This window comes from Papio anubis, chromosome 7 (assembly GCF_008728515.1).
Source record: "Papio anubis isolate 15944 chromosome 7, Panubis1.0, whole genome shotgun sequence".
Classification (NCBI taxonomy): domain Eukaryota; kingdom Metazoa; phylum Chordata; class Mammalia; order Primates; family Cercopithecidae; genus Papio; species Papio anubis.
The window spans coordinates 152,829,597-152,857,112 of record NC_044982.1 but is presented as its reverse complement, the minus strand read 5'-3'; the positions used below and the strand labels follow the sequence as shown (position 1 = coordinate 152,857,112).

General features: G+C 40.1%; 1 protein-coding gene, 1 long non-coding RNA gene and 1 pseudogene across 3 annotated transcripts; all 3 read right to left on the bottom strand.

Moving 5' to 3' along the window:
- Positions 1–109: 109 nt before the first annotated feature.
- On the bottom strand, positions 110–5,663 carry LOC108586681. Of its 2 annotated transcripts, XR_001904262.3 has the most exons (4): positions 5,617–5,663; positions 3,171–3,211; positions 2,187–2,262; positions 110–1,702 (listed from the first exon to the last, which is right to left on the bottom strand). It is a non-coding gene; the product is annotated as an uncharacterized LOC108586681 (long non-coding RNA). The 2 variants fall into 2 exon arrangements; XR_001904260.3 differs by having other exon boundaries at positions 110–2,262.
- A 3,058-nt stretch (positions 5,664–8,721) lies between these two features.
- EMC7 (ER membrane protein complex subunit 7) lies at positions 8,722–27,478 on the bottom strand. Its single transcript, XM_003900721.3, has 5 exons — positions 27,139–27,478; positions 21,123–21,242; positions 15,437–15,575; positions 13,188–13,268; positions 8,722–9,184 (listed from the first exon to the last, which is right to left on the bottom strand). The coding sequence occupies exons 1-5, from the start codon at positions 27,462–27,464 to the stop codon at positions 9,032–9,034; spliced, it is 819 nt and encodes a 272-aa protein (XP_003900770.1). The 5' UTR covers positions 27,465–27,478; the 3' UTR covers positions 8,722–9,031.
- LOC110743665 lies at positions 10,305–11,320 on the bottom strand (annotated as a pseudogene).
- Positions 27,479–27,516: the final 38 nt, after the last annotated feature.

Sequence of the window (27,516 nt, the reverse complement as noted above, 5' to 3'; positions counted from 1 at the left end):
AGAAATGCAGAGTAAAGAGAGGGAAAACCCTTTATAAAACCATCAGATTTCATGAGAACTCACTATCACAAGAACAGCATGGGGGGGACTGCCCCCATGATCAAATCACCTCCCACGAGGTCCCTCCCTCAACATGTAGGGATTACAATTTGGATTACAATTCAAGATGAGATTTGGGTGGGGACACAGAGCCAGACCGTATCATTCACCATCTTTTTATATCCAAGAATCACCAGCTAGGCAATCTAGTTACTCCTTTGTTTGGTTACTCATTTGTTCAGCAAATAGTTATTGATCTATTTGGAAAGCTTGGGGATGTGGAAGGGAATAAGACACTGTCCCTGTCCTCTAGGGACATAGACTAACAGAATGCTGGATGGAACAACTATAGCAACTACAAAGAAAATTGCCCCAGTGGTGGCTGAAGGCCATGCTCCTCCCCAAGATCAAGCATTTTCCTTCTTCAGGCCTCTTATTCTTTGCTCTTTGGCACAGAAGGAAAACTAGCACTGAAGCCTAAACATATAGGCTTGAAGAGGAAGGGTGACTGAGGAATGACAAGATGAATGTGGATAACATCCAACATTCCACTCACAGGATCTCACAAGCACAGGCCTCTGATCTTTTTTCTTTTTTTTTTTTTCCAGTTTGGTTCCCAGTTCCTGGACTATGTGCCAAGGTACTGTGCTTTTCAGAAAGAAGACTTGCCCGGTCTAGATATACCCTAAACTTCTTATTCCATAATCCAACTCCTTCTCAAGGGAGGAGCAGAGGTCAGGTAGAAATACAAAGAAATTAGAGTTTTCCATAGAATTCTCCAAATTTTCAAAATCAAATACATACAATCACACACATTACAGCACAGCTTAAAGCAGTGAAGACAGAGTCTCAAGGCGGGAGCAGCTGGTTCACAGTAGGAGTGCTGAGGGCCTACGAGGAATGAGGAGAGCTCTGAGAGGCTTTGGAAAAGAGCAGAAACCTCCCTTCCAACCAGTTCCCACCAGCTCCAAAGAGAATGGAGGGAGAGAAACCATCTTTATGCCACCGGCCTCTGCTGGGCCACATCATTTAAATTTAAAGATTTGAGGTTGGGCCAGAGGTAGGTAGAGAACAAAGAAGGAGGGAAGACAAGGTTTATTTTTCCTCCAACTAACATATTCTCTCAAAGTTTCTGGGACTCTGAGATTTCTACTAAAGATTCTAGGCTTTCTTGGCAATGATTTTCATATACTAGTTTGCTCAGAGACCTGTTATCAGTATATCATGACCAGATGATCACAGCCAGTCACAGCCAGCTTCAGGTCTCCTTAAGAGGGAGTCCCTCCACAATTGCATGATTTGCCTGTGTCAATCACATCTATTTTAGGTGCCTTAAGGGGTACTATTTAAAGGATGCTTATAGTGAATCCTTTGGTAAAGTGAATAATTACCTCTAGGCTTCAACTAGAAGTGATTGGAAGTGACAGGAGTCATTGAAAGGAGCCTTATGACTTCAGCACTTTACTTATTATTAATGATCATTAGCCACAGTCACTACCATGTTACTCACAAGATTCAAACCCAAGCTGGCCTGGCTCCCAGTCTGTGTTCAGTTCCATCTCATCATCTCAAGCACACTGAACACCATACACAGGGCTTTCCCTCACGATTTTTCCAGAGAGAATCAAGGTATTGTCCTCCAGAAGATAAGGTGAGTTCAGGCCTGCAATGCAACCAGGCGATGTCTGCCTACCTTTTTTGCCTCTCTTCTCTCCAGCTGTACTGTTCTTTCAGTTCCTTCAAGAGCCAAGCTCCAGGCCCACTCCCACTTCAGCTCAGACTAGGAAGCACCTCATTCTTATCCCCCTCTTCTCAGCCTCAGCCTGAGTAATTCCTAGTCTTTCAATCTTACCTATGAGTCACTTTTTAATGGAAGTGCTCTTACATTTGCCCTCTACCCACCCATTCCGGTTCCCCATTTATGAGCTTATAAATGACTTTTTCTTGGTAGCATCTATCAAGGTTTTCATTTGATACTTGTGTGTGTTTGGTTGATTCAGTGTCTGTGTCTCCCTCTAAATGCTCAGCTCTGAAGTCAGAGTTCATGCTTATTGTGCTCATGATCATGTCCCCTCACCTAATAGCCCTTGGCACATATGTGGCATAGGTACTTCACAATGTATTCTGTACTAAATAAGTATGCTTACCTGAGAAAGGAGATGGTTACAAGGCAAGGTTCCTGGTTTTTGTTTCTTCCTGTATTCTTAGTATCTTTGTGATTCCCTGAAAAGTACAAACTTAATTCACCATGGGTCTCTGATGTCTGTCCTTGTCTAATGATTTGAGTTAGGATCCCAACACTATGATAGAGCTGTATGTATGGCAGCCACCCCAGAACTATTTTAGAGGAGAGATTAATATTCTTCCTACCCTTCCTTGAGGATAGGACTGTTGTACTACTGGTGCTTTATAGTCCAAGGAGCTTAGGGTCCAGGTAGGGAGGTCAGAGAAGTAGACAAGTACTCTCAGAAAATGAAGTGGTATCTATATAATAAGATAAGCGCAGGCATGAAGGGGGACAAAGAGGCTCTTATCTGATCCTCATGAGCATCTGGAAGATTTCTGTAGAAAGTCCTAAAAAAGATGTTAGAGGTTGATAAGGGAAAAGAATAGGCATGGGGTAGAGAGCTAAGGTGAAGAGATACTCAAAAAGGTTCAGAGGTGAGAGAGCATGGAGTTTTCAGAGGGGAACTGTGAATAATTTAAGATATATAGGGAAGTGGCAAGAAGTGAGTCTGAAGGAACTGTGTTCAGGGGCCAAAGATGTTTGTCTTGAAGTCCAAGAGAGTCAACACAGGGTTTAATTGATGAGTGACCCCATCAGATTTGCCTTTTAGAAACATCTTTAAGATTAGTGTCTAAAGCTCCAGTTACCAGAAACTAGGACAACAACTACTTTCTCTTGGAAGTCAATTTCTCTTGACTACACCACTGCTTTCTCTCTAAGAAGAGTTTTGAAGGAGAGAGACCAGTCCCTAGATCATGCCAATAGAGGTAGGAGGAGGGTGGACAGGTTGGAAGAGATGTATACCATGTGTTGACTATGGGTATATTAATGTTTTTCAGTTTAGCATGTGAGAGCAGTACTATAGAAAGTAGTTAACAGTTTTCTCCAGATTAAGACCACTTACCCACTGATGAGTTTGGGAAATTGTTTAACCTGTTTCCTCATCTGAAAAGTAAGAATATTAATCATTATAAACTCGAGAACTTATATGCCTTATCTCGCTTATATGTGGAATCTAAAAAAATTAAACTCATGGAAGCAGAGAATTAAATGGTGGGTTGAGGGGTAGGAGAAATGGGAAGATACTGGACAAAGGGTACAAACTCTCAATTATAGGATGAACAAGTTTCAGGGATCTTAACTACATCATGAGTGATGACGGATGTGTTAATTAATTTGATCATGGTAGTCATAATACAATCTATATCAAATAATCACATTGTATACTCTAAATATAATCAATCTCTATATATTATTTTTAAATATTTTTAAAAGGGAATGAAATAAATTTACATTCATATATATGAAAATTTTGATTTAAAATTTATCTAGGCCAGGCACGGTGGCTCAAGCCTGTAATCCCAGCACTTTGGGAGGCCCAGACGGGCGGATCACGAGGTCAGGAGATCAAGACCATCCTGGCTAACATGGTGAAACCCCATCTCTACTAAAAAATACAAAAATCTAGCCAGGCAAGGTGGCGGGCGCCTGTAGTCCCAGCTACTCGGGAGGCTGAGGCAGGAGAATGGCGTAAACCCGGGAGGCAGAGCTTGCAGTGAGCTGAGATCCGGCCACTGCACTCCAGCCTGGGCGACAGAGCGAGACTCCGTCTCAAAAAATAAATAAATAAAATAAAATAAAATTTATCTAAAAGAGGTACAAATATGAATCAATAGATTATTAAATTTCAGTGGAATTAAATGCCTTGTCAACAGTTTTCTGTGGAAATGCTGTGTATAGCTGGTTTTGACAGTTCCACTCATTCCTCCAGTTTACTGTTTGACCTTAATTTACTCCTTCTTCTTCTCAGGGTTGCTTGCCTGGCTGGCTCAGTCCTACCAGACAGAAGCCACTGTGGAAAGCTTCAGTTCCCCTAGGCGCCCATACTAAGGTCGTGTTACCATGAACAAAAGAGATAAGCTAATATTTGGAGCTATTTGGGGAGCATTTTAAAATTTTAAATACTTAATCTTTTACCAAGAATATAAAAACAATATCCATAATTTACAGACACCATTTGAATTTTACCAAAGCTACCTTCAAGTTCTCCTGAATAAAAGAAACATTTAAACCAAATGGATATTCTCACCAGCTTTATAAATTTTTTGGAAAACTCTAAATAATGAAAACAATCACACCTAAATTGCAGAAGAGCTCAGTACAACTGGCCCTGTCTCAACATACTCCTTGAACTGAATTAAAGGACTCGCTCACTAGCTTCTATTGTGTTACCTGAAATTGGTGCTTAGCAGAATTTTTCCTGGGTTTAAATACAAAATGGTACACACATGATTGCAACCATGCAAATGTATGTCTATATGTGATCTGAAAGGCAACAAGCAAAAATGAAAATAGTGGTTTAAAATATTTAATAAAAATGTTTTCAGTAACAGTTTTTAAACAGAAGGTACTCTAGTTGAGCACTTAAAAAAAAAAGAAACAAGCCGGGTGTGGTGGCTCACACCTGTAATCCCAGCACTTTGGGAAGCCGAGGTGGGTGGATCACAAGGTCAGGAGATCGAGACCATCCTGGCTAAAACAGTGAAACCCCATCTCTACTAAAAATACGAAAAATTAGCCGGGCGTAGTGGCTGGCACCTGTAGTCCCAGCTACTTGGGAGGCTGAGGCAGGAGAATGGCATGAACCCGGGAGGCAGAGGTTGCAGTGAGCTGAGATAGCTTCACTGCACTCCAGCCTGGACGACAGAGTGAGACTCTGTCTCAAAAAAAAAAAAAAAAAAAGAAACAAAAAACACTCAAAACTTCCTGAAAGTCTGAGTGACTACTTAAATGAAAAGCTCTCCTTTATCTTTATGGACATTGCTTATCAGGCCCTTCAAACCCTTCCAACTACTGAGAAGTATGCTGTATGATAGTATCTGCCCTCCTCTCCGAGAAATCATAAGGGAAAAATGGTAAGATGGTTTTCTACTCAGGGCAGGTTAGGTAAAATCCTGTATCTTTTCAAAATGTTAACCAGATCTGGGTGAAATCCTGAGGTTTTGGCTCCTAAAAAACGGTTTGAAACTTGGGAGCAAGAGATGTCCTAGAGAAATCATCCTGGACACTCAGGACTTTTTGGCAATAATGGACAGCAAAATTTGTTTTGCACAAAGTCACTATTCAGATTTAATTCAGTAGATGTGAAAAACTGTAAAACATAAATTTTACATTTAAAAGAAGATACATAGTGACCAGGCATGGTGGCTCATGCCTGTAATCCCAGCACTTTGGGAGGCCAAGGCAGGCGGATCACTTGAGGTCAGGAGTTTGGGGCCAGCCTGGCCAACATGGTGAAACTCGATCTCTACTAAAAATACAAAAAATTAGCCAGGGGTGGTGGCACTCACCTGTTATCCCAACTACTCGGGAGGTTGAGGCAGGAGAATCGCTTGAACCTGAGAGGCGAAGGCTGCAGTGAACCAAGATGACGTTACTGCATTCCAACCTGGGTGACAGTGAAACTCCGTCTCAAAGAAAAATAAATTTTATATATATATAATAATTTTTTTAAAATAAATAAACAAAAGGAGATACCTATAAACCAAATCTAACAAAGGCTCTAAAGAAGAGCAAAACAATACTTTGTTCCAAATGGGAAATAGCAGAAAGAACCCAATGAAGTAAAATAAGGAAGCCAGCAGTGATCATATGGTTCTTAAGGGTAGGAAATACTAGGACTGGGTTAAAAGTATAACAGAATTTGAGATTTCAAATTTGAAATTTCAAAAAGAAATTTACAGGTCTAATCCAAATCCTTCCATGTATAGATGAGGAAACTTAAGGTCCATTTATTATTCATCCAACAAATGTTTATTGGTGTGCCTATATGCTAGATGCTAGAGATATAACAAAGACCAAGACAAGACATGGTCCAGGAAAGTGACTTGCTCAAAGTGACAAAGCAAGTTAGCAGCTAACCAGGGGCTCTGCACTAAACCCCATACTGTCTAATAATATACAGTCATTTCTGTGCCTGTAAGCACCTTAAGCATTTGATGATGGTTCTATGAATATATAAGATTTTCATACACAACTGATATAACATTTCATTGGGGTATATATTATATTCAGAGGTAATATGATAAGGGGTATATATAATGTATAAGGGATATATATTATATTCAGATGCTGTTAGAATCCACGTAAAATAACCACAGTTTCTTATGTAGCATATGAAATGGTAATTTCCTTCAAAGTGCTTCCTAATTTCTTAGTCATTAGGTGTTCCATGTGCAAATATTGACAATCTAAATTATCAAATTTTTATTTATTTTTTGAGGGTACATGTGAAGGTTTGTTACACAGATAAACACATGTCACAGGGTACATTATGACATTTTAAAACATTATTTCTGGTCATATGACTCTTACTATGTCTCCTTTGAATACAAAGGAGAATGTCTTTTTTTAAACTTAATGTTAAAGTGAAAATTAGAACACTAATTTTTTTTTTTTTTTTTTGAGACAGAGTCTCGCTCTGCCATTAGATTGGATTTCAGTGGCGCGACCTTAGCTCACTGCAACCTCCACCTCCTGGGTTCAAGCAATTCTCCTGCCTCCACCTCCCAAGTAGCTGGGACTACAGGCACGTGCCACCACGCCCAGCTAATTTTTTTATTTTTAGTAGAGACGGGGTTTCACCACGTTGGCCAGGATGGTCTTAATCTCTTGACCTTGTGATCTGCCTGCCTGGGCCTCCCAAAGTACTGGGATTACAGGCGTGAGCCACCGCACCCAGCCTAAAACACTAATTTTAAGTGAAAATTAGAATACTAGTTGAATGAATGACATTTAGCTAGTGTTCTAACACTTTATTTTCAATAAATGATTCGATTTTAAAAGACCTATTTCTATCATTGACCTGTTTACCCGTATAATCATTCAGAGCTTAACCAGTTTGGTAACAGTGTATATAATATAAATAGAGACACTTAATGTTCTGCATCAGAACTTTTTTTTTTTTTGAGACAGAGTCTCAGTCTTGTCACCCAGGCTGGAGTGCAGTGGCGTGACGGCTCACTGCAACCTCCACCCCCCCGAGGTTCAAGCAATTCTCCTGCGTCAGCCTCCCCAGCAGCTGGGATTACAGGCGCCTGCCATCAAGCCCAGCTAATTTTTTGTATTTTTAGTAGAGATAGGGTTTTACCATGTTAGTAAGGCTGGTCTCAAACTCCTGACCTCAGGTGATCCACCCGCCTTGGCCTCCCAAAGTACTGGGATTACTTACAGATGCGAGCCACCATGCCCAACCCAGAACTTATTTCTTTAAAAGAAAACACGTACCTCATTTTTAAATGAACAATAGCACCTAATACAAAAGAGAAAATTGAGTTTGGAACCTACTCTGGTTTTTTTCACTGATTTAATAACAGTACAGGAGTTCTTTAGTATGGGAGAGAATAGGAGCCCTTGACTAGAAGCAATACTGTGGCCTGAGAGTTAATTAAAATAACCCAAAAGGAAAAGGTGTGAAAATGTAACTTATTGAAATAAAAAACTTTTGAGATACTCCTGATTGGAAAGTAGTTATTTGGCCGGGCGCAGTGGCTCACGGCTGTAATCCCAGCACTTTGGGAAGACAAGGCAGGCGGATCACCAGAGGTCAGGAGTCCGAGACTAGCTTGGCCAACGTGGTGAAACCCTGTCTCTATTAAAAATACATTAGCTGGGCGTGGTGGCACACGCCTGTAATCCCAGCTACTTGGGAGGCTGAGGCAGGAAAATCGCTTGAACCCGGGAGGCGAAGGTTGCAGTGAGCCAAGATCGTGCCCTTGCACTCCAGCCTGGGCGACAAGAGTGAAACTCTGTCTCAAAAAAAAAAAAAAAGAAAGTAGTAATTTCTCTTCTAACACCTCTGAGAAGCTATGATCAGAAAGATGAGGGGTTTGAAAAGCTACCTGTGTTATATATCTCTATTACAATATGGAGCTCTAAGGTGGATTCCCCATCCTTAGGCTCTAGAAGGCTCTCCTACTGTTGTACTTCTTTCCCCTGGCCATTCATTCTCTGTTATTATTTGTCCTCCCTCCCTACATAATAAGTTCTACAAGGAGCACTTGGATATTATCCATATCTGTACTCTACCTTGCATCACAGCACATAGCTGGTACTCAATAATTGTAAAACGAATACCATAGATGGCAACCAGAATAAAAAAGTTGATAAGATCTATTGTGATTCATATGTCCACACTCTGAAACTAACTGTAATAATAAGAAATTGAAACTACATCAGCAACATATGGTTCCACCTCAGATTATCAGGGAATTCAATGGCACAGTAGAACTGAAAATTTTGAAAGCTGTGGCCGCATAAAAAACCATGTGCATGCTGTCTAAAAATAACAACCACTCCCTTTCAAAGAGGAAAGGTCAATTTCAAGCCTCAGATAATTGAAGAAAATTGTCAGAAAAAAAGAAACATTAAGTGAAAAAAAAAAGAAAGATGATTTCATCTCTGGATTAAGATGTTTTAATATACATAATGTATAGTAGTTCATATAATTTATTAATGGCATTTTCTATAGGACACTGTAATTAATTCAGTGACATCAATATTGACCTCATACAGACAAAAGATGAAAGCTGGGTTTTCTCGTGTACCAAGTACAAAACATGTGCTAAAAAGTTAACATATACAGTTGTAAGAGATCAACGTTCGCGATGACTCAAGTTTACAGTAGTTGTTTCACACGGTTTGCCAAGACTTGGATGCCACCCAGTGTTGCTGTGTTTGTGCAAATGCCAGCTCTGGACGGCCTGACTACCTCCTTTTGCCAGCCCCACTTTTGCCTGTTTTACTGCTGCCGCTGCTGGATTTGCCAGATGATTTTGAAGAGAAGAGTCTTGTCATGAACTCAGAAACATCAGGCAACTCATGGTTGGAATTCAGCATATTCATTGACTGCTCCATTTCCTGCAAGAAGACAAGGCACAATGATATGTAGGATCCTTCGAGTCTTTTAACTCCTAACACTTCCTATTAAAGAAAAAGTAAAGGAGTAGAACAAGTGAAAGGTACTGGTTCTGGGAATGATGCAACATCATACTCAATAGTACTTCACCTATGTATCATTAGTAACTATTTTCCATACCTCCTTTATACCACTAAACATTCTGACTCCTAGTGAATGTCCAATAAATGATTGCCTAAGGTTTGATTCTACTTGTCTTAATAAAGAACATTTTTTTCTGATAATGAATATATTTGATTCTATTCCTATCTTATGTTTTCTGATTAAAGTGCTTTCTTATTGTTTTAATGAGTACATTTTTAAGTTCATGCTTTCTTTAGATGCATATAACCAGAATATTAATTTTTAACTATATATCGAGGTATCAGTAAAGTTTGGAAAATAAGTTCTGTATTTCTACGAGTTCATTTATAAGCCTCATAAATCTATGAATGCTGTATGGCTCGGGTGACTTCGATTAGGCTCTAAAGCAAGCATCACACTGTTACAAACAAGTCATTGGCAAAACAGGATAGGACTTGGCACTTTTGAGTATTTGTCGTCCCCCTTAATTGACCAAAAATCTATAAAGTACTGTTTGATAGTTATATAATATTAATGTAACATCTGCTTCATTTAAATTTTAAGTGACATTCTAAAAGTGAACTTAAAATTGACTTTAGTCCATTCACACATGAAAAAGATAGCAAGTACTGCATTATCTACCATTTCTTTTCTTTTCTTTTTTTTTTTTTTTTAAGAGAGAGTGCTCAGGTGATCCTCCTGCCTCAGCTTCCTGGGCAGCTGGGACTATAGGCACACAACATAACACTAGGATTTCATTTCAAATTGAACACTGTTAGGATATTAGCTTGAGCTTTTCCCACAAAGGTAGAATTTATTCCTAAGTTTTAAAGGAGAAGGTGCTTTTACAAATAAGGCTAGGAAAAGAAATATTGTAAACATAAATCAAATATGTTAACATGCCCCAATAATTAAGAAATAAATGTATATGGTAACAGCTCTTGAGTCCCTGCAAACATATCAACTCTATTTTTCAATCTGTTCAATTCTTAAGCTCTATTTTTTTTTTTTTCAGTTTTTGTGGTTTTATTTAAACACAAATAAAACATGCACATGAGCCACTGATTCCTTCTCCTCACTGTGCAGCCTGGCACTGGGACTAGTGACTCTGATGGCCAGCTGGGCTCCTCTTTCCAGATGGCTTTGTGGTTCTTGGAGGAAACACCCTGAGTAATCTCAGCACGGTAAGATTTGTTGCAGATCAGCAGTACTTCCAGTTCCTTTATGTTGTAGATCAGGAACTTCCAGAAGCCACTGGGTAGTAAGTACTTTGTTTTTTTGCTCTTTTGGGTTTATTTTTTATTTTTATTTTATTATTATACTTTAAGTTCTAGGGTACATGTGCACAACGTACAGGTTTGTTACATATGTATACTTGTGCCATGTTGGTGTGCTGCACCCATCAACTCATCAGCACCCATCAACTCGTCATTTATATCAGGTATAACTTCCAATGCAATCCCTCCCCCCTCCCCACTCCCCATGATAGGCCCCGGTGTGTGATGTTCCCCTTCCCGAGTCCAAGTGATCTCATTGTTCAATTCCCACCTATGAGTGAGAACATGCGGTGTTTGGTTTTCTGTTCTTGCGATAGTTTGCTGGTAAGTACTTTGTTTCTTTGCTGCTCCCATAACCAATGCTGGGCATCAAGATCTGGCCCTTGAATCTTCTACGAACACTGTTGTCAGTGCCTCTAGGTTTCTGCCAGTTAAGCTTAATTTTGACATATTGGTCTGACTGGTACCAGATAAACCTCTTGGCTCTCTTTTTGATGATCTTGGGCTTCACAAAGGATCTGAGGGCAGCCATGATGTCAAGTAGGAGATGATGCCACCTCTGCAGGCAGTGCCAAGGAAGAGAGCTTCTGAAGCTCTTGAATCAACTTTTTACGATGCTTACGATGTGCAAAGCACTTTACAAGGAATGAACTTTTTTTTTTTAAACAGAGTTTTGCTCTTCTTGCCCAGGCTGGAGTGCAATGGCGCAATCTTGGCTCACTGCAACCTCCGCCTCCCAGGTTCAAGCGATTATCCTGTCTCAGCCTCCCAAGTAGCTCGGATTACACGTGCCACCGCGCCCAGCTAATTTTTTGGTATTTAGTAGAGACGGGGTTTCACCATGTTAGTAAGGTTGGTCGCGAATTCTTGACCTCAGGTGATGCACTGCCTTGGCCTCCCAAAGTGCTGGGATTACAGGCCTGCGCCACTGTGCCCGGCCAGAATGAACTTAAATCAAATGTGACTTCTGATGCTTCCCTCTACTGATGTCACAGTTAATTGGCTTAACATATACAAGGAATGCATAGGATGTATTACTTTCAGTCTAACACTGAAACAAAAATGCAAACATTTACCAATAAGACATTTTGAAATATCAAAAATCTTTCTTTTCCTATGAATATTTTTCTGCCATTCCTGCTTGGAATAGACACCTTATTACCTTCCACAGAATGTAATCACCTACTATCTTAGCAAACATTTTTATTTACCTTATTTCTTTAAGAAATAAGATAGGCCGGGCGTGGTGGCTCAAGCCTGTAATCCCAGCACTTTGGGAGGCCGAGACGGGCGGATCACGAGGTCAGGAGATCGAGACCATCCTGGCTAACACGGTGAAACCCCGTCTCTACTAAAAAGTACAAAAAAACTAGCCGGGCGAGGTGGCGGGCGCCTGTAGTCCCAGCTACTCGGGAGACTGAGGCAGGAGAATGGCGTCAACCCGGGAGGCGGAGCTTGCAGTGAGCTGAGATCCGGCCACTGCACTCCAGCCTGGGCGACAGAGCGAGACTCCGTCTCAAAAAAAAAAAAAAAAAAAAAAAAAAAAGAAATAAGATAAATTTCTATTAAGAAAAAAGAAAAGAAATAGTCACAAAATCCCCTGATAGCAAGAAGACTATTTGATAAATCCATTCTATTTTCTACATTTAACTGGACTGAGCCTACTGATGACAGGAATGGCCTATAATTCATTTCTGTATCTCAGTATCGAGACCCTAGAAATTGATTCATAAATGTTTACTCAGGAATGAATAAAATGTCAACACATCAATATACTAAATAAAATGGGGAACTTTGAAACTCAGAGGATACTTGTTGATGGTTGAATGGAAAAATGCACAATTGTTTTTTGAAAAAAATGAAGAGTTCAAATGGCAGCCAATATTCAAAGAGAAAATGTGGTGGCACTAAATTGCAAGCATCCTACTTAGCAGATCCTCTCCCTCTGCTCAACCACTATGGCTTCGTGGTACAGAATTCAAAGGTCACTCCTCTACTTATCCATCCCCCTTAGTCTATCTGAATTTCTTTTGTGTGTCTGAACACATAAACTGAGTATGTACTCTGAAGAGAGTTTTGTAAAGTAAAGGCAGATCATAGGAGCAATCATTTTGTAAAATATTTAGATTAAGTATACCAGAATTATTACACATTTCAGCTATTTAAAAAGTAAGGCACACAAAGAGGCTAGGATCCAGTAAGATGTTTTAGCTACACGAAGAGATCCAGGCCTTTAAATCAGGCAGAACTAACAATTTATCTAGTCTAATGGAAGCAGCTAATTAAATGCCAGGAACATGATACTGTGTTAATACAACCTCTAGATTAATTTGGCTTGGGAACTAGAATAAAATTGAGAAAAACCAAGCCACCCAGCTACGATGGGATAGAGCAAACATCACAATATGGTTCAAAGACCCACAGATGGGGCCAGGCATGGTGTCTCAGACCTATAATTCCAGCGCTTTGGGAGGCTGAGGCAGGTAGATAGCTTGAGCCCAGGATGAGGCCACTCAGACTGACTGTGCCACTGCACTCCAGCTTGAGCAACAGAGACTCTGTCTCTTAAAAAAAAAAAAAATCCATAGCTGGACAATCATCTTACCCGTCTCATGTCAGGATCACTTGTGTTGACCACTTTAGGCAGAAGCACAAATATCAATAAAGGAAGAACCATCATCATAACCTGCAGAAAAAAAAAAAATCCAGAAAATATTTTTCCCCCACTTTACAGTTAATAGAACAAAAAATGCACTTAACAACCAATGGTGAAATTAAAGATTTAAATGTTGTCTATACAATAACACTAGTAGCAACCATCTCAATTCTACTGAACCGGTTCTGATGACAGCAAGGTGCTGTCTGTCTGACAATGGTGGACTATTATAGAATGTAAAAGTTTTCTGTATGTATGTTCAGACTTTAGACACTTCATAGCTGTGCCTCCCACCTATCTTTTTGCAGAGTTTACTGTGTTATTTAACACAAATAGTTTGCAAATGGAACTATCTATTCGCTTTTTTTTAATGTATAGTCTGGCAATGGGATTGGTGATCCAATGGCAAGCTAACAGCTCTTTTCAGATGACTGTGGTTCTTGGAAAACTGACCTACTTTAGCAGACCAGTTTTGAAAAATGACCTAGAAGCATCACGCACTGGAGCACTAGATACACTTCCACAGAATTTCAGAGATGAGAACATGGAAGATGAATAAGCTCTGGAGTTTCACTGCTGACTTCTTCCATCCAGTCTCCCTCCTGCCTCTTCATCTCTGACAACAGAGTCTAGGTACGAATTTATTCCTCTCTAGGGGATATACAGCCTCCGAATATAGATCATGTGTGATCTAAATAGCTATCAGCAAGGAATATGAACAAAACTTAGATGAATTCTTTTATTTTTATTTTTTGAGACACAGTCTCACTCTGTTCCCCAGGCTGGAGTGTGGTGGCACAATCTCGGCTCACTGCAACCTCCACCCTCCCTGGTTCAAGCAATTCTCCTGTCTCAGCCTCCCGAGTAGCTGGGATTACAGGTGCCCACCACCACATCCGGCTAACTTTTTATATTTTTGGTAGAGACGAGGTTTCACCATGTTGGCCAGGCTGGTCTCGAACTGCTGACCTCGTGATCCGCCCACCTCAGCCTCCCAAAGTGCTAGGATTACAGGTATGAGCCACCACGCCTGGCCTACTTAGATAAATTCTAAGACAGCAATTCAATTTTTAAAAACAGCAAAAGAAAAGGCCAATTTGTTTCTAAAAACTGCTTTCTTGATGATAGTCAACAATAATTTATTGTATATTTTAAAATAACAACCAAAGAGTGGAATTGGTATGCTCCTAACACTTACAAAAACATGATAAATGCTTAAGGTGAGGAATAACCCAATTACCCTGATGTGATTAATACACATCATATGCCTGTATCAACACATCACATGTGCCTCATAAATGTACATTATTAGGTACCTACAATAATTAAAAACAAAAACAAATGTTTAAAGAATGCATGCTATTAGTGTTTCATTATTAGTGAGTATCATAACATCGGTTTCATAATGCCAACTACTTAAATTACCATAGAATAACTTTTTTCTTCACTACACATGTTAAAAAAAGAGAAAGAAATCCTTACTTGTGCTATCAATAGGGGCTGGTTAATAAATGATGGCACATTCATCAATGGACCAATAATATGCAGGTAGTACGGCCAGGCGCAGTGGCTCACGCCTGTAATCCCAGCACTTTAGGAGGCCAAGGCAGGCAGATCACCTGAGGTCAGGAGTTCAAGACCAGCCTGGCCAAGATGGAGAAACTCCATCTCTACTAAAAATACAAAATTAGCTGGGCGTGGTGGCGCATGCCTGTAATCCCAGATACTTGGGAGGCTGAGGCAGGAGAATCGCTTGAACCCAGGAGGCAGAGGTTGCAGAGAGCTGAGATTGCTCCATTGCACTCCAGCCCGGGCAACAAGAGCAAAACTCCGTCTAAAAAAAGTCAAAAAAAAAAACCCAAAAAATATGCAGGTAGTATGAAGAATGAGACAGCTCCAAGTATGACTGACTTACTGAATATTCTTATTCTATTTGAAATGTAAAATATGTTATCATAAGCATTTATCCAATTCCTATTACACATTTCAATAATCAAATCTACAGTGCAATTCTCATTATATTTTCTTCATTACATATTCCCAAAGCCACTGTTCTTCTGAAATCTGCAAACTACTCACAATTATCCTTTCTTCCACCAATCTGACCTCAGCTTTCTATCTCACAGGGGTCTGAAGTTGCCACTGCCTAGAAGCAAATTAGGTATTAGTAAAGTGCTTTATTTTAGCCTGATACATACCATCGGGTTCATTAGAAAGTCTGTCCAGCCCCACGATTCCCTTTTAATAAAGTAAGAAGGTGGACCTGAAGATTTCATTTGGAGAGGATAGGGCAGTCTGACAACCTCTGATGTTTTGATGTAATTCACATATCTTGCTCTGATAAAGCAACATGGGGAAAGCAACAGTAATTCCATTAAAAACATTACTGGTTAAAAGAACTGCTTATATTATATTAGCAATGCCTTATACACACCTTTGGCTTTTTCCAAAATGCTTTAAAATCTAAACTTTTGATCTTGAAAATCTGACCAAAATAGCTTTATCTACATGTCTAAAATATGCAGCAAAACACAGAGAAAAAAATGCTAGACTTGGAAACTTCTAGCTGTAGCTCTGTCATTACCTAGGCCTGTGGGATTAATGAGTTCCCTAACTTCTATTTATGTCAAAAATTATTTTAGAATCCTTCTGGTGCTAAAGTTATTTGATTATATTTAGTAATGAGTTTACTTCATTATACGATACAAAAATACTGGATTTTATTTTTTTGATGGTCTAAGAAATGCATTATTGGATGTAACCAATTTTTAAGGCTATATTGCCAGAAAATTTTATAATGCAAGAAAGCACTGCAACAGTGCTATAGGTAACACTACATTTTTCACCAAAAATGCACTAATTTTAATCAAAATTTTCATCCATGTTTACATATGATTCATTTTACTTTTTGAAAACTGCCTCTCCTATTTCACTGTCACTGCTGTGTTGAATTCTGGGAAATTTCTTTTCTGATCTATCTCTCACTTCTTCTAACTTCTGCTCAGTTTCTTAATGCATCCATTTAGTTGTACATTTCAATGCCTATATTCATTGTAGAAGTTCTATTTTATTCTTTTTTCAAATATCTATAGCCTATTTTGGTATATCATTTCTATGGAAGTCTTTTATTTCCTTAAGTACTTTAAATATATATTAAATTATTTTACAGTCTATATCTAATAATCCTACTATTTAAAGTTCTTGGAGGTCTGATTTATTTGCTGACTCAATGTAGACTGTTTTCTTGGGTTCTTTGTAAGTTTAGTAGACTTAATTTACCTTTATTTAAGTAAAAAGATACAAAGGGTATCTCCTTGCAGAGAGATTATGCATTTGTTTCTGCCAGGAATTTGGGAATTATAACCAGAAACTATTTTGTTCACTGCTCAGCTTGGAAGTTCCTGGATTATGCAGAAAGTAATAAATTCATACCCCAGATTGTAATGAGTATAGGAGCATAACTATCAGTTTTCAGGCGAGACTTTTTCCCCCAAAGGCCAGGGCCAGACTTTTACCTCTGAAAATCCAGGGCCTTCTGCATTTTAGTACCAGAGGTCAAAGGGAGGACCAAATTTTAGATCTAATTCTGACTCCAAGCAAGCCCATGGCTTGCCTCCTCCCTGCACACTGCTAATTAAATCTAAGCCTTCTGGGTTAGAGAATATCAAAATCTCCAGATGGTGAAGTGGTTTATAGTTTATCCCCTAGGGATTTCCTTTGTTTTGGAGGGAGCTAAGCATTTATTAATAAAAGAAAATGTTTGTCATATTTTTATCCAGCATTTCTCTGCCAAAATGTCAGAAGTGAAAATCCCACATATATTCAAAACTAATTTATCATTCATGCTGCATGCTTATAAAATATTGGTCAAGGCTGGGCACAGTAGCTAATGTCTGTAATCTCAGCACTTTGGGAGGCCGAGGTGGGTGGATCATTTGAGGTCAGGAGTTTGAGACTAGCCTGGCCAACATGGTGAAACCCTGTCTCCACTGAAAATACAAAAATTAGCCAGCCTCGGTGGCATGTGCCTGTAATCCCAGCTACTTGGCAGGCTGAGGCAGGAGAAACACTTGAACCCAGGAAACGGAGATCGTAGTGAGCTGAGGGTACGCCACTGCATTCCAGTCTGGGTGACAGAGTAAGACTCCATCACAAAAAAAAAAAAAAAAAAAAAAGAATTAGGATCTTAGATGAATCCCACTTTGTTCTGTACTCTGTCCCACCCCCAATTATGTTTTATTTTTATTTTTTTGAGACGAAATATCGCTCTGTAGCCCAGGCTGGAGTGCAGTGGCGCAATCTTGGCTCACTGCAAACTTTGCCTCCCAGGTTCAAGCCATTCTCCTGCATCAGCCTCTGAGTCATCAGAGTACATCTTTATGTAATCATATTAGGGGCTTTAAAATAAATTTTAAACCTGAGCAAGAAGCTCAACTTTACAATTTTTTCTACCTTAAAAGTGGTCAGAATACTTACTTACATTAGCCAACAGGTGGCAAAATCACCTAACACAAAGCTCATTCTATAATAAGAAACTTATTGAATTCATGTAACTTACTAAATTCTGACCTAAACGCAAAAAAAGAATGGTTGTTATGGGTACTTAAAGTATGGTTTCTACTGTGTATCGCTTTCGCACCATAGTAAAGTCAAAAAATTCTAAGTTGAGGGCCAGGCACCGTGGTTCACACCTATAACCCCAGCACTTTGGGAGGCTGAAGCAGGCGGATCACAATGTCGAGAGATCAAAATTATCCTGGCCAACATGGTGAGACCCTGCCTCTATTAAAAATACAAAATTAATTGGGCATGGTGGCATGCGCCTGTAGTCCCAGCTACTCAGGAGGCTGAGGCACGAGAATTGCTTGAACCCAGGAGGCGGACGTTGCAGTGAGCCACGATCACGCCACTGCACTCCTGCCTGGCGACTCTGTCTCAAATTAAAAATAATAATAATAATAATAATTCTAAGTTGAACCATTGTAAGCTGGGGACCGTCTATATTTAAAACAATATTCCTATTTGCTGAGACTACTTTATTCAAAATTTAACCAGAGTAAAAAGGATTAAAAAAAAATACAAGTATTCTCTTTTGTGTAACAGCTCTCATTCCCTCCAATATTGTTTTCAATATAAAAAAATGTTTAAAGCAGTATATATAACATATACTGTAGTCCACGTACCCCCCCATTTCCAAGCTTACAATTCTAAAATATATAAAAAGTCATGAATAAGTCCTTTAAGGAACAGATTTAACATAAAAGAATTTTACATATACATACACACACACACACACATATATATATATATATATATTTTTTTTTTTTGAGACAGGATCTTGCTCTGTTGCCCAGGCTAGAGTGCAATGGTACAGTCATGGCTCACTGCTGCAGCCTCAACCTCCCAGGCTCAAGCAATTCTCCTACCTCAGCCTACTAGGTAGCTGGGATCACAAGCATGTGCCATCATGTCCAGCTAAGTTTTTAACCTTTTTTTTTTGGTAGAGACAGGGTCTTCACTATGCTGCCCAGGCTGGTCTCAAACTCCTGGGCTCAAGTGATATAACTGCCTCAGCCTCCCACAGTGCTGGGATTATAGGCGTGAGCCACCACACCTGGCCTATATATACATTTTTAAAAATCTTCATGTTTCCAAAAAGACATGAGAAAGTCAATACTTTAAAAAATTCATCTACTTCAAAACAATCTATTCCATCAAAATATATTTATAAACATATATGCAAGGTACTACCTTCTAACTGAAGCTTTGCCCTTACCCCAAATAGCCAAAAGCAAGAAATGTCATCAGAATTTGGACAAAAAAATATTCTAAGACAATAATTTAACTTCAAAAATAAGGAAGAAGCTGGATACGATGTGTGCCTATAATCCCAGCTACTTAGGAGGCTGAGGTGGGAAGATTGCTAAAGGTCAGTGTGAGGCTGTAGCGGGCTATGTGATTGCACCTGAGAATAACCACTACACTCCAACTTACGCGACATAGCAAGACCTTGTCTCTCTAAAAAGTAGGGGGTAAAAGTAATTTGTTTTTAAGAATATACTTATTAGTGGCACTAGAGTATTACTTTACTGATAATATCAAGAATATTCTCTTGGACAGGCACAGTGGCTCACATCTGTAATCCCAGCACTTTGGGAGGCCAAGGTGGGCAGATCACTCGAGGTCAGGAGTTTGAGAACAGCCTGGCCAACATAGCGAAACCCCATCTCTACTAAAAATACAAAAATCAGGCCAGGCGCGGTGGCTCACACCTGTAATCCCAGCACTTTTGGAGGCCGAGGCGGGTGGATCACAAGGTCAGGAGTTGGAGACCAGCCTGGCCAATATGGTGAAATCCTGTCTCTACTAAAAATACAAAAATTAGCCGGGCGTGGTGGTAGGTGCCTGTAGTCCCAGCTACTTGGGAGGCTGAGGCAGAAGAATCACTTGAACCAGGAGGTGGAGGTTGCAGTGAGCCAAGATCATGCCACTGCATTTCAGCCTGGGTGACAGAGCGAGACTCCGTCTCAAAAAAAAAAAAATCAGACGGGCCTGGTGGCGTGCAGCTGTAAGCCCAACTATTTGGGAGGCTGAGGTATGAGAATCCCTTGAACCTGGGAAGCAGAGGTTGCAGTGAGCCAAGATTGTGCCACCGCACTCCAGCCTGGGCAACAGAGCAAGACTTTGTCTCAAAAAAAAAAAAAAAAAGAATATTCTCTTGATAACTGTCTCTGTTTAGTATACATGCTAAAGGAAGAGAAAGAAATCATGACTTGTCTATCAATAGCAGCTGGTTATATAAATGATGGCAAATCCATCAATGGACTAACATGCAGCTAAGGTAAAAGATGGGACAGCTCCGTATGTGACTCATTCTATTTGAATTATGGCATATTTACATATTACATTTTTAAAACTTTCAATGTCAAAGAAAGCAAAGAAAGAAGAAAAAATGTTAGGAGTAAACACTAATTCAGATGTAAATACTATGGTGCTAACTGAACATGCGTCAGCTCAATTTTGAGTCTCTACAAATCAGTCTAAATATGCTGGGCAGACACCAAAAAGATCAGCAGTACAATTATTTATTAGTCCTCCACCTCCAGAAATGGTTTTTGCCTTTGCATTACCTGTGCCTTATTACTGCAACATAGAGTCATATTTGATAGCTTAAAGAAGAGACATTACCACTTAAAAGTTGCTTCATATATTTCCTGGTCAGATTTGACCAAAGAGGATGCTATTGCCATGAGACAAAATAAATAAATAAATTTGTTCTATTATAATGGGAAGCTGACTCTGAAGACTACAGATATCTACACAAATGTTTCAACTTCAAATAGGTTTTGCTATTTCACACTTGCAATCTAAATTAGACTATAGTTCTTTTCACCTCCATTGTTTTCCCCAGAAATACTACATTTCCATTGAACATAAAAGATTCCATAAAGAAAGGACTACAGAAATTTCTAGATCAATGAAGTATCAAATAGGTAATAAGAGGTATTATCAAAATATCCCAGCGAAAAACAGGTCATGAATAGTATTTCTAATTTAGAAAAGTTAGATTATTTCCAACTTAATAATCATATTTCAATTATAACTTTCATAGTGCTTTAGCTCCTATAGTAAGTAATCTTACCTTTTCTTTATGTAATCATATTAGGAGCTTTAAAATAAATTTTAAGCCTGAGCAAGAAGCTCAACTTTACAATTTTTTCAATGTTCAGATTAAATAAACATAAGGATATTTTAAATGTTTTAAGGAATAGTGGTAGTTTAAATAAAAAGAATTTTCCATCTAAACTATTAATTCTAAAAGGAATATATGCTAAGGTATTCAGTAGCCTCGCTTTTGGCAAAAATTAAATCAGGTGCCCTCACCTCATTTTTCCTTTCGAAGTGATATCCACTCGAACGGGATCAAATCTGTAAGCTGGAGATACAACTTCCACTACATAAGATCCAGAAGGTATATCATGAACCACAAAACTCCCATCTGTCCTGGAAAAATGAAAATCATGTTTAGAAAACCAGCTTAGTCTTTACTTATTTGCCAACTCCCAAATCAACTCTCCTGAAAAATGACATTAAAAGCGACTGGCAAACAAACAAAACCTTGGCAAAAGTTGTCCTGTGCTTCAGTTTCTTTTCTTTTTTCTTTTGAGACAGAATCTCTATGCAACACTCAGGGTAGAGTGCAATGGCATGATCTCAGCTCACTGCAACCTCCACCTCCTGGGTTCAAGTGATTCTCCTGCCTCAGCCTCCTGAGTAGCTGGGATTACAGGCATGTCCCATCATGCCCGGCTAAGTTTTGTATTTTTAGTAGAGACAGGGTTTCACCATGTTGGCCAGGCTGGTCTCGAACTCCTGACCTCGGGTGATCCACCCGCCTCAGCCTCCCAAATTGCCGGGATTACAGACGTGAGCCACCGTGCTCGGCCTTCAGTTTCTGTAATTACACTGAACAGGTTCTGAAAATCCCTAAGACCACTCCAGGGTAGCAAAGAAGCCTGACATAGAAAGTAATTATTTTCCTTCTATGGGTAGAGATGACAGGTGACAGACACACAATTCCCATTCTAAAGCCATGTCTTCATTGAATATACATTATTATTACAATATTACGGTTCCAATTTTGCCAATCACCCCCAACAATTTCTTTCTTTTTTTTTTTTTTTCTGAGACGGAGTCTCGCTCTGTCGCCCAGGCTGGAGTGCAGTGGCGCCATCTCGGCTCACTGCAAGCTCCGCCTCCCGGGTTCACGCCATTCTCCTGCCTCAGCCTCCAGAGCAGCTGGGACTACAGGTGCCGCCACCACGCCCAGCTAATTTTTTGTAGTTTTAGTAAAGACGGGGTTTCACCGTGTTAGCCAGGATGGTCTCGATCTCCTGACCTCGTGATCCGCCCGCCTTGGCCTCCCAAAGTGCTGGGATTACAGGCATGAGCCACCACGCCTGGCAAACAATTTCCTACTATTAAAAATGGCAGGCCGGGCGCGGTGGCTCACACCTGTAATCCCGGCACTTTGGAAGGCCGAGGCAGACGGATCACCTAAGGTCAGGAGTTAGAGACCAGCCTGACCAACATGGAGAAACTCCGTCTCTACTAAAACTACAAAATTAGCCAGGTGTAGGTGGCGCATGCCTGTAATCCTAGCTACTCAGGAGGCTGAGGCAGGAGAATCACTTTAATCTGGGAGGCAGAGGTTGCAGTGAGCCATCCAGCCTGGGCAACCAGAGCGAAAACTGTCTCAAAAAAAAAAAAGGCATTTTGTTCTAGTTTTAATCTGCAATTTTTGGTTTTCTGTTCTTTTTAACAAATAATAAAAGGTATTTAAGTATCATTTGTTCTATTTGCTATAAATAATTCCCATTTACTTTGGTTACTAGAAGCTTAAAATGTTTATGTAGTTAAAAACATCCATCTTTTCCTTACGGATTTCTTCTAAACTTCCTAGACTTAGAAAACCATTCTATCAAGAGCTGGTAATTTCATTTCACAGATCAAAATTAATTTGTTTGAAAAATGAGAAACTACTATTTTGAGAAAAAAGTTTCTGTTTCAGGAAAACAAATGGTTCTAAAATGATCAACTGTATCAGAGAATTCCAAATATTATAATAATATATTAAAATAATGCTTCTTAAATCTTCACAGGCTCTTTCATAGTTAAAGGAATAACTAATACTGATGATATCCACAATAGTTACTAAAAAGTAAGATGACAAGACCATCCTGCCTAATACCGTAAAACCTCATCTCTACTAAAAATACAAAAATTAGCCGGGTGTGGTGGCACGCGCCTGTAGTCCAGCTATTCGGGAGTCTGGGCAGGAGAATCACTTGAACCTGGGAGGCGGAAGTTGCAGTGAGTCAAGATTGAGCCACCGCACTCCAGCTTGGGTGACAGATAGAGACTCCGTCTCAAAAAAAAAAAAGTAAGATGAAAAAATGTTACTCCAAAGCACACACTAAACTAAGCCAGAATTGAAATGTAAACAAGTTAACGTATGCCTGGGCTGGACATCTTCCATTTGCCCTTTAGATCCACTCTCTGCCTTTCTCCTCTTTGCAGACTGGAGGAAGGAAAGAAAATGAGCTTAGTGTATTTCCCCCCAGCTCTCTCACTGACAGGCCACCTCTGACTGGCTGTGTCAAGGGACTGGCTTGTGTCTTTCAATGCAGGCTTTCTTCCCTTCAAGGTTCTAGTAACCTCTACTCTCCTTTTCCTCCAGGATTAGAGATGGTGATAATAACCTTGAGGTTGTAAGCTCCAGGGTACTGCACAGTCTGGCTGTTTCCCCGCACCATTACTACACTGTTTGGTCCCTTCATTAAATTCTCCTTGAATTACTCTAATTTGAGTGTATCTTCTATTTCTTAATGAGACCCTGACTGAACCAATTTCTTTCTTCATTTCTTTCCTTTCCTTTCTTTTTCCTTTCTACTTCCTTCCTTTCTCCTTCCCTCCCTCCCTCCCTTCTCTCTCTCTCTCTCTTTCTTTTTGAGACAGAGTCTTGCTCTGTCACCCAGGATGGAGTGCAATGGGGTGATCTCTGCTCACTGCAACCTCTACCTCCCGGGTTTAAGTATTCTCCTGCCTCAGCCTCCCTAGCAGCTGGGATTACAGACTACCGCCACTACACCTGGCTGATTTTTTTTTGTATTTTTATTAGAGACAGGGTTTTACCATGTTGGCCAGGCTGATCTTGAACTCCTGACCTCTGGAGTTCCTGACCACACCCAGCCCTGACTCAACCAATTTTAAAACATTTTTTTAGATCCAGAAAAAACAAACTGATGATGGTGGAACACAAATAATATCAGAAATAATTTTTTAAAAAGCAAATATATTTATCATCCTAAGGTAAACATTTTACTTAAGAAAAGTAACATAAAGTTTGCAATACAAAATTTAAAATTTGTGACCAGGCACAGTGGCTCACGCCTGTAATCCCAGCACTTTGGGAGGCCGAGGCGGGCGGATCACAAGGTCAGAAGATCGAGACCATCCTGGCTAACACGTTGAAACCCCATCTCTACTAAAAACACAAAAAATTAGCCAGGCATGATGGTGGGCGCCTGTAGTCCCAGCTACTCGGGAGGCTGAAGCAGGAGAATGCCATGAACCTGGGAGGCAGAGCTTGCAGCGGGCTGAGATCGTGCCACTGCACTCCAGCCTGGGCAACAGAGCAAGACTCTGTCTCAAAAAAAAAAAAAAAAAAGAAAAAGAAAATTTAAATTTGTCCTTAAAAATGTACTCTACAAAATGTAGGTAGGCCTTGTTGGATCCTGATTTGAAAGAACAATTATATAAAAAACATTTTTGAGATAACTGAGGAAACATAAAAATGGGACTACTAGATGATATTAATGCATGATTATTTTGTTGAATCAATAATGGTAATGTGGTTTTTGTTTAAGTCCTTATTTTTTGGAGATACATAATAATGCTTTTACAAGTAAAATCACATTATGCTTAGAACCATTTAAAAATATTTCAGAAAAAAATTAATGAAGGTACACAAAAGACATGAAACAAAACAGTAGAATGCCATTCTATTTTATGCATGTCTGAAAATTTCTATAATAAAAAGTTCAAAAAAGTATAGAATATAATATTACTATGTTAAAAAAAAACACAAAACCTGAAAACCACCTGTCCAAAAACAGAGGACTGTTTAAATAAATTATGGCTTATATATATTGTGATGATAGCAAGAAATGGCATGAGGAATCTTCAGGCCCAATTCCCTTTACCTCCACTAACCAAGTCCTAAGCCACCTCCAATAAGCACAAACGTAAGTCAAAACCCTGTGCTAGTCATGCAAAACAGCTACAATACAAATTACCTACCCCTTTTCCAATAAGATTATCACCATAACCTCCTCATATTAATTCTCCATCAACCTTTCTTTTTTTCCTGAGAGACAGGGTTTTGCTCTGTAGCCCAGGCTGGAGTGCAATGGCACCATCACAGTTCACTACAGCCTCAACTGCCTCAGCTCAAGCAATCCTCCCACCTCAGCCTCCCAAAAGTGCTAAGATTACAGGTGTGAGCCACCGTGCCTGGCAATTCTCCATCAACCTTTCTACATACAAATGAAAGAACATGAAATGGTATCAAAAGGTGTTCAAGAACATTAAGTGAAAAAGGCAGGTTACAAACTACTATATATTATATTTTACTAGTAAAAACATAAGTCATATGATTCCAAATGAAGCCGGAAAAATGGCAGGCACCATGGCTCACGCCTGTAATCCCAAAAATGTGACAGGCTGAGGCAGAAGTATCACTTGAGGCCAGGAGTTTGAGACGACACTGCGCAACACAGCAAGACCCTGTCTCTACAAAAAAAATTTAAAAATTAGCTGGACATGGTGGCGTCCGCCTGTAGTCCTAGCTACTCAGGAGGCTGAGACAGGAGGATCGCTTGAGTACAGAAGTTCGAGGCTGCCATGAACTATCATATCACCACTGCACTCCAGGTTGAATGACAGAACAAGACCTTGTCGCCAAAAAAAAAAGATACAATGAAACATTAAGGGTTGTTTCCCTACTTTGTTTCTAATATACTATTTTCAAACAGCTACAATACAAATTACCTACCCCTTTTCCAATAAGATTATCATCATAAACTCCTCACATTAATTCTCCATCAACTTTTCTTTTTTTCCTGAGACACGGTTTTGCTCTGTAGCTTTCTAAAAGCTCTGCTTTTTAAAAGAACTGTATACAGCAGAAGAGTGGCCAAATGGTCAATTAAGGCTCATTCCTAAAGCTTTATGAGAACTGTATCATTAAAACATCATTAATTAGGGTAAACTCTAAAGAATGTCCTAATGCCAGATTCTTAATGACAGATGGCAGTAAAATACGGGTTGTAAATTTGTCACTATTTATTAATCTGAGGTTGAAATTACCACTCAAGGGCACTTAGATGATCTGAACAAATATGTAAATCAGATTTGGATTTAAATGTCCACATTTAAGTTGTCTGATGTTCAGATACCATTTGCTGGTGTACGAACCCACCAAAGGAAACACTTCCTAATTATTTTCTTTCAGTTTACAGTTTCACCTACTAAGTAAGGGTGGAAAGATTTAAAACAACGTAGTTGTGCCTAGACATTTCCAAAGCAGGCTGCTGCAAAACTAGTGCTAACAAATTCGTCCTGTCTTTTAATATAGACAGAAATCCCACTTCCACTAATAGCACGAAAGGACAGAAGAAAGCAATGTAGAGAAATCCTACTTTCACATAAATGACAAGTGTGATATACAGCAAATCCCTCGATGAATTCAAGTGTAAAAAAGAACAACAATCGCACCCCCAAGCCAAAACAACAAAACAAAGTGCTTTGATTAGGGATTTCAGGGCCTGTTAATTTTAGAAGCAGTAACATTAGCCTCCCAGTCTATGTCATCACTAGAAGCCCTTTGGGTTTTGAGAATTCCCACCTGTGTCGCATCTTTCTACATAATATCAAGCTACCAAAAGACTGAAGTGAATGCAAGAAACGACTAGGTTCTCGGGAAACCAGATGAGATATAAAAGAAAGAATCCAACAAGAGACTAATAAAGGTCCACTTGTCCCCAGGGCCCAGGAATGATCGTCCCCACATGGGGTCAAAACAAGGTTGACAATAACTGACTCCATGCTCTGACCATGGCAGGGGGTGAGCGCCTGCCATGCTCATTCCAGAGGTACAGGACCGGGAAAGGGAAAGCATCCGACTGCCTCCCAAGGTCTCCCGGCATAGACCGTTAGCGGCACCCTCCCCTTCAGTCTGAGACAGCGACGTTGTCCCGCCCTGACACTTAACTCTCCTGGTGGGGTCCCTGTCCGGCCTCCATCCCAGCCTTTTTCCCGCTGCCCTCAGGATGCTCACTTAAGGAAACCGACGTGCTCTTCTCCGTCTACGAGCACTCGGGCCGCCGAGATCCAGTCCTGAGGTTTCACCCCTGGAACAACTGCACGCCCCTCAATCTTGAAGCGATCTCCTATGCCGACCCCACTCCCTCCCGATCCCTCGGCAGCAGCCCCGGGCACCTCCGAGCTCTGGACATCCCCTGATAGCAGCAGCAGCAGCAGCACGGGAAAGAAGCCCCACAGAGCGGCCGCCATGACAGCAGCTCTACACTCAGGCCGGCAGCCCCGGAAGCCCTCCCAGTCTCCCGGCCGCCACCGCCGCCGCCGGCGGCTTGATGTTGTCATCACTGGGCGCCCGTTTCTGTCATAAGCTGTGGGATCCAACCAGAGGGAAGAA